This window comes from Pteropus vampyrus, unplaced genomic scaffold (genome assembly GCF_000151845.1).
Source record: "Pteropus vampyrus isolate Shadow unplaced genomic scaffold, Pvam_2.0 Scaffold117, whole genome shotgun sequence".
Lineage (NCBI taxonomy): Eukaryota > Metazoa > Chordata > Mammalia > Chiroptera > Pteropodidae > Pteropus > Pteropus vampyrus.
The window spans coordinates 2,679,716-2,687,395 of NW_011888898.1; the positions used below are offsets into that span (position 1 = coordinate 2,679,716).

At 55.8% G+C, this 7,680-nt stretch overlaps 1 protein-coding gene across 1 annotated transcript in view; it reads left to right on the forward strand.

Moving 5' to 3' along the window:
• Nucleotides 1–7,680, forward strand: part of RIPOR3 (RIPOR family member 3) — a 68,501-nt gene that overhangs the window by 54,282 nt on the left and 6,539 nt on the right. The window contains exons 8-13 of the mRNA XM_023534082.1: nucleotides 50–228; nucleotides 887–1,016; nucleotides 2,091–2,666; nucleotides 5,245–5,375; nucleotides 6,324–6,447; nucleotides 7,076–7,211. Of these exons, the coding sequence (XP_023389850.1) occupies nucleotides 50–228; nucleotides 887–1,016; nucleotides 2,091–2,666; nucleotides 5,245–5,375; nucleotides 6,324–6,447; nucleotides 7,076–7,211 (1,276 nt within the window). The remainder of the gene's footprint in view (nucleotides 1–49; nucleotides 229–886; nucleotides 1,017–2,090; nucleotides 2,667–5,244; nucleotides 5,376–6,323; nucleotides 6,448–7,075; nucleotides 7,212–7,680) is intronic.

The following is a 7,680-nucleotide window of genomic DNA, read 5'->3' on the forward strand; positions in this document are numbered from 1 at the left end:
GTGGGTGGGGCGTAGGGGTGGGGCCAGGGCGCCCAGGCGTTCAGCTCAGACGCCACCTACAACTCCCCCCGTCCCCCGCCAGGTGACAGAGCTAAGAGGCCTGAGCTCGCTGGCCGTAGGCACAGTGACGTGTGACATCACCGACTTCTTCACGACGCGGCCGCATGTCATCGTGGTGGACATCACAGAGCTGGGCACCATCAAGCTGCAGCTGGAAGTGCTGTGGAAGTGAGTAGGGGCCAGCCTCCCTCCGGGCCCTGAGGCTCCTCCTCCCGGTAAGCTCCAAATTCCCATCTGGCCGGACTCCCTCCCCGAGAGCTGGAGGGGCCTCGCTGGCTCCCCCTCGTGGCCCAATCGTGCCCTAGCATTTCTATGGGCATTTCTGTTGCTTGTAGTGCCTGAGTCACAGGACCCCCGTGGTCCCGCTGGGCCTCAAGCCCCGCCTTTGTGCAAATGAGAGCGAGCAGGTTTCTGCAAAGCAGGGAGGGTTTACCCAGACCCACCTGCGCCAGGGGCTGGGTCGGCGAGGCCCAGAGTCCCCAGCCTTACCTGGGACTGGGACTGACAGAGAAGCCCTAGAGTGGCGCCCTTTACAGATGAGGAATCTGAGATGGGTGGTGACGATGCTTACCCAGGAAATGGCAGCACTGCGTGTCCACCGCTGGTCTGCTGAGCTTCTCAAAGGGCCCTCTAAAGGGGGGGTGTCGTTCACATCTGTGGCGACCAGTCGCTGCTTCTTGCCATCTGAAGACCCTCGGCGTGGTGGGCCTCAGAGAGACGTTTCCCAGAGGGTCGAGAATGTGGCCCTAAAGTCCCTGGGCTGCGCTCGAATGCCCTCCCGGGCACCGATGACAGAAACACCCTGGCCTTCTGTTCTCTTGTCCAGCCCGTTTGACACTGAGATCTTCCTGGTGTCACCCAGTCCCACGGTCAAGTTCTCTGTGGGCAGCAGGAAGGGCTCCTTGTACAACTGGACACCCCCGAGCACCCCCAGCTTCCGGGAGAGGTACTACCTGGTGAGTGGGCCAGGAACGCTGTGGTCATGCTGGGATGGTGGGTGTGGTGGGGAGTAGGCGCCAGCATGTGGGACTAGGCCGAGCAGCCTGGCACCTCCAGATGCAGCAAGCTTTGGGTTCAGCCTCCTTCGTTTTCGGTTATCCTGGGTGTTTTATCCTGGGTGCCAGACTCTCCATTCTGGAGGCCTCCATTCTGGTCAGTTCTCCTATATGCCTGGAATGGGGTCTTCTCGATGGTTCTATCACCCCAGCTGTGGCCTTGGCCTCCAACTTATTTGTTCTGAACTGTAATGATTCCAGGAGGTAATACCTTGAGATCGTGTGCAGTAAAACATCTTTCTTGTGACCCCCAGGGATCTGGGTCCCCTCCTTAGCGCCATCGTCAACTTGTCCATATCCCTCCAGAGATTCTCTATGTCACCTGGGAGCAAATGCATCTTCTGCTCCATCTTTTACCCCATAGCAGCCTTTTTAACCTAGTGATGCATTTGGAGACTGGAGGCGTGAGGGATAAATGAGGTAGGACTCGAAGGCCCTTAGAACAAGGAACGTAAATGCCAAATGCTTAATTCACCGACGAGCTGCTCTTGCTTCTATATAATAAGCACTCACTGTGTATTGTATGTCAGGTCCTTCCTTCATTCATTCCCTTCACTCATTCAAAACTATGTGCCAGGCTCTTCTCTAGGCCAGGTGAGGACTGTGCCCTCCGGGAGCACTGCCTCCCCAAGGGGTAGAAGGACAATGGGAGAATAAAGCAGCACATTCTCCGGCAGAGAGCACAGTCAGTGCAAAGGCCCTGAGGTGAGAATGTGTACACGAGCCTGGAGGATGTGAGAAACAGCAAGGAGGCCCCGCCGGGGCTTGAAAGGAGTGAGTTAGAGGGGAGACAGGGAACAAGGACAGAGAGGTTACAGAGAGGTCCTATCAGCACCTCCGAGTCACCTTGGTGGACCTCAGTCATCCCAAGAACGTGGGTTCGCAGAGCAGGTATCTATGGGGGATGCCCCTCTGGGAGCCCCTCTGTGCTTCCTGGGGTGGCCAGTGAGATTGGTCCTGTGTCCTCCTCTCCAGTCTGTCCTGCAGCAACCAGCACAGCAGACCTTGCCGCTGGGTGGGCCAGGGGCCACGTCCATCCTCAGCTACCTGTCTGACGGCGACCTTCGGAGCCCAGGCCTGTGGAGCCGGAGTCAGGAGCTGCCTGAGATGGACTCCTTCAGCTCTGAGGACCCCCGAGATACCGAGACCAGTACATCGGCATCCACCTTGGACGTGGGGTTCCTGCCCTTGGCCATCGGCCCCAATGCCTCCATTGAAGAGGAGGCTCAGGAGGACCCCCCATCCCCGGGCCTCCTGCCAGAGATGGCCCACCTGGCAGGAGGTTCATTCGTGGAGCGGCCTGGCTGGAGAAATCTGGGAGTAGAGATCCCTAACCTGCCCCGGGGCTCCACATTCCACGACCATACGATGCCAGGTGGCCAGTGTAAAGGCCGTGATGAAGGAGAAACCGGGCATGGAGTGGATGAGCCGGGGGTGACCCTCGAGAGGCCCCTGCGGGAGGTCCTGGACTTACTGAGGTGCACAGACCCCTCCCAGCCCCGGCTCCGGGAGCTGGAGCACCAGGTCCTCAGCTTCAGGGACCGGCTGAAGGTAGGTTCACTCTCTGCTGGGCTACAGCCCCGCTTTGCCAGTGGCGGGGGCCGCAGGCCGCCAGCCTGGGCCGGCGGTCTCGCCTCACTCCAGCATCACCCGGGTCGGCCATGTCCCCTCTCTGGGCCTCAGTTTGCTCATCTGTCAAGTGAGAATAACAAAAGCCCTCATTGGGCTGGGAGGAGGCGTGGAAGAGGAAGTTGGGGCTCAGAGTGGATAACTTGCTCCACGTCCAGTCAGAACCGGCCCCATCTTGAAATTTCTGGCCCAAGCAGCTGAGGCTGTTGGCTCAGCATTAAAATCCCAAACCTGGGGTGTTCTCAGGGTCAGAGCTGGCACCCTCACACAGCCACACATCACACCCCGAAACTTCTCGACAGGGCCCAGGTGGCTCTCAGAGGTGCCGGCATGGAGGAGATGATCCTATTTTTGTTTATTTACATAATTTAAATGTATATCAAATAAAATGTAGGACACCAGCACCTACTAATACATCAATTAATTTATGAAACCACTGTCTTTTGCGTAGGGCACTTGACGCTGAAATAGCTTAACAGCTCCCTGCAAAAATAACTCTTGGTTGTTCTATTCCCACCCTCACTCCTAACATTATAGATCAGCACAGGTGAAAGTTGGATTTTCATTTTCTATCCAGTAACTTAAAAAAAAAGTTCACTATTTCTCACTGCTATGATCTTTCAAAAGGACCTGCCTGAAAATTTCAAGAAAAAAATTTAAGAAATGATCACCTTTTTTATATTTTTAACAGCGTTTTCATGTAGAACATTTTGAGTCAGCATGCCTGCAGCTTCTGTCACATACCTGTAATTTGAAAAATTATACCCACTTTACACAAAAATCTTAAAATAATTCAGCGATGAGGCAATAATCTAAAACACCTTTGAGGAACGTTTTTGGCAAACCAAGTTAGAATAAAATGATTACAGGCTATGGTTTTTAGGTGGACTTTTTAGAGAGAAATTATACACACGTGTATGTTTACAAATGCGTATATTTACATGTAGACAGTTCTCGTTATTCATAGATTCTGTTTTAGCAAATTCATCGACTTGCTCAAATTTGTCTGTAACCCCCAAACCAGTACTCATGACGCTTTCACAGTCATTTGTGGGCAGCTGCAGAACAGCGGAAAATTTGAGTCACCTGACACGCACGTTCCCGGCCGAAGGTGAACGAGGTGACGCTCTACCTTCCTGTTTCGGGTCTCATACTGTACTCAGGTGTCCTTTGCGTGGTCTATTCAGTGCTATGTTTTTCACATTTTTGTACTTATTTTCTGTGATTTGGCTGTTTTAAATGGCCTCCAAGCACAGGGCCGAAGTGCCGGCCGGTGCTGCTGAGTGCAGGAAGGCAATGGTGATGAACCTCACGGAGATAAGCTCCGTTCAGGCCTGAGTTCAATGCTGTTGGCCTTGAGGTCAGGGTTAAGGAATGTATGTGAAATCAACGATGTATGTGAAATAAGGTGTCTTCAAACAGCACACACGTAAAACAAGGTTACATTTTGGCCAGTTGATGAAAATGTGACCAGAGGCTTGCAGCTTCTGCATTGCTCCTAGGAACAATGGTTCCGTACTCACAAATTTAGTGACAGATTTAGTGGTCACGGCAACTTGATATACTACTACGAATGAGATCGACATGCGTATATACACACACGCTTTTTTTTTTTTTTACTATCAAGAAAGGAAATCTCTGCAATGAGCCTTATTAGTCTCTTTCTCTTTGGGCTCAACTTTTCAGAGCCTGGATCTGGTTCGTAAGGCAGCGTCTGCTCGGGCTGTGTCGCGTGTGTGACGAGGCCCGGGCTAGCTGGGCCTGGGGATGGGTGCCAGCCCCGGAGTGCCACCATATAGAGGCACAAGACCGCAATCTCCAGCAGCAGATTTCTAGGAAGGAAGGAACCTGCCATTGGGAGGCTCTCAGGACTTGGTGGCGGCCAAAGCAGTGGCTTCAACACCACCTCCGCCCCCACCCCTCCCAATCTCTCCTCCTTCCACGTGTCCCTGGGAGAAGCAACACCTGGTATCCAGAGGCTCACCTTGCAGCTCTGAGCCTCCTGAAGAGGTGTCGGGCCTGACCCACATCATATTTTAAAAATAACTTGGTATCAATTGTCAGTATTTAAAAGCTGGGCATCTTCCCATGAAAACCTAGGTTCCCAGCCTGTTTGAGAAAATTGAGCAATCCGGCAATACTGGCCCCAAGTTCCCAAGTGAGGGGGTCAGCTGGAGCAGCAGCTTGCCATCCTGAGGGAGGGCACCTGCCCTCCTGCTTTTCTCGGTCACCACCCCACCCACCACACACACACCCCGACCGCTCACTCACTCCTGTCACTCACCCTGTCCCTGTGGGTGTCTGTGACCCGGTGAGGCTTTTCAGATTGGTCTCCCCTGAGCTTTTGCACCATACCTCATTACTGGACATTTAGGAGGGAACTTGAGGAGTGCCCACCCCGACTTCGGGGACTGCAGTCACACTGAGGGACACTACTAAGGTGGGGGTGCTGGGCGGCGTGAGTGGGGCCGGCTGCCCTCAGGCCTTGCTCGGTCCACAGCCCCGCGGAGGCCGCCGGGAGCACAGCTCGGCCGAGAGCCTGATGGACTGCATCCTGGAGAGCTTCGCCTTCCTCAACGCCGACCTCGCCCCACACGAGCTGTCCCTCTTTGGGGGTCCCCGGGGTCCCCGGTGAGTGCACCCCCTCCCAGCGCTGACCGGGTGACCAGCTTTAGCTCCATGCTTCCCGTCGGCCTCCCATTGCCTGATTGGTATTTATTTTGATGATCTATTGCGTCCCCCACCTCCCGTTCCCACGTGCGCACCGTCCGGCGCAGAGCATGTCCTCAGCGACCACGGAGGGAGTGAGATTCGCTCAGCCTGGCCCTGAGCTTTTTGCTCCAACCAATGGACTTTTTTCTTTAATCTTAAAAAATAACGGCGGAAGACGCAGCGGGGCCTCCGACCGCGGCCTAAGCAACGAGCACAGAGACTGTGCCCCCATCGTCCACTCTCACCCACGACACCACCTTCCTTCTTGGTCAAGCAGCCTCAGCTGGCCTGCTCACGGGCCATGAGCGCTTCCTGTACCCAAAGCTCAGCGGCACTGACGAGAATCAACAGTGGGAATTTCTCCTCCTCTTCTCCCTGACAGTGGCAGGGTGTGGCCCTTCCACCCACCGTGATGGTGTCACTTCGCCCTTCCCCAGGCCGCAGGTCCACCCCCACCACGGAGAGGACACGGTGCTAGGCCCACGGCCGGCCGTGTTTCACTCACCCCTCACTGCCCTGAGCTGGGGGCTCCCGTCCCCACTTTACAGCTGAGTCAACTAAGGCAGGGGAGGCAGACTTGCCCAGTGTCGCAGAGCTAGGGCTTCACCTGAACCCCAGGCTGCTGACCAGACCACGCACCCTGAGGGTGCCCTGGCCTCCCCAGGCCCTGGGCCCATGCCCCCCAAGCCTGTTTTGAGTCGTTGCCGCCTTTTGCTGCTTTTGCTTTTCTCTTAGTTTTTTTTCCCCCAGTTTAACTCCATCTCCTTAGGACCTGGAGTGGGCCTCCCTGACCGGAGCTCTTCAGGGAGGGAGGGTGTCCCCTGCCTCAATCAGAATGGTCACCCGATTCTTCTCAACCCAACCCAGAAATGACAGGACTCCGCCCCCACTGCCGTCGCTGAGAGGGTCATCCAGGGAGCTCACGGCCGGCGCCCCCGAGCTGGACATTCTGCTCACGGTCCACCTCCAAGTCTGCAAAGCTCTGCTGCAGGTGGCTGAGGGACCCAGCGGAGAGAGAGGGCTGGCTGGGGGGCCTGGGGAGGTGGCTGGGAGTTCTCTCTGCAAATGGCTGATCTTGAAGGTGGCAAGGAGCATGGTGCAGAGACCCTGGGAGCCAATGAGATTGAGGAGGCCCCCCTGCAGAAGGTTCGAGCCAGGCCTGGGTGAAGTGCCATGTGGTTCTTGTGCCTGCCATGCCCTGAATCAATAGCCACGACTCTTTCATTTGCAGATGCCAGACTCCAAACTGGCTCGACTGTAGGGAAAATTTATTGGCTCACAGAACTGACAGGCCCAGAGGTGGGCTTCAGGCCCAGCTGGAGCCAGGGTTTCAAATGTCATCGTGACTGGGCCTCTCCCTCTCTCAGTTCTGCTTTCCTGTGTGGGTTGGCTTCACTCTCAGGCAGGCTGGTCCCTTCTGGTGGCAAAGGTGGCCCCTGGCAGCTCCAGCCCGTATCCTATCGTCTCAGCCACCTTGATGAAGGGGGAATCTCAGGTGACAGTCAGGGAGCTGCCACGGGGGTAGAAAGTGCAGGCGGGGGCACGGCTGAGCCAGCTGGCCAATGCCGTGTCAGACGCCATGTCCGCGCTAACCCAGAGCGCTGTGGGCATCTTCCCAGAAGCTGGCCTCTCCCAATTTGTCGAGGATGGTCCAGGAGTGCCTCCTGGAAGAAGCTGCGCAGCAAAAGCAGGTTCTGGAGACGCTTTCCATGCTCGATTTTGAGAAGGTCAGCCAGGCAGCGTCCATTGAAGAGAGTAAGTAATTAATTGTCTGCCATTGCGTGTTGCTCATGCGACTGGCATGGATGGAGTGATGGGCTTTGAAGTGCAGAGGAGCCTTGTTTCCTTTCCCACGTCCAAAGTTAACTGGAGCCCAGGGGTGCGAGTAGGGGTGGGGGTGGGGGGAGGATGGGGAGGGAGGTGGCACAGCCTTGGAGTGAGCAGCACATGCTGTGTGACTCTGGGCAAATGATTCACCTCTCTGAGCCTCAGCTTCCTCATCTGTATAATGGGGAGGCCGCTGGGTAGCGTTCAATGACGTAAACCCCCGAAACACTCTGGGCACGCAGCATGCCCTCGAGTATACAGCAGCCGTGACCCCCTCCTGTTCTGGTCCCCCCTAAGGAGAGGCGGTGACAGGAGCTGCCCCAGGTCGTCGTGAGGGATGTGGGTGGTGGCCGAGGCTGCTTGTCCTTTATGTGTCACGCTGGGGTGGGAAAAGGAC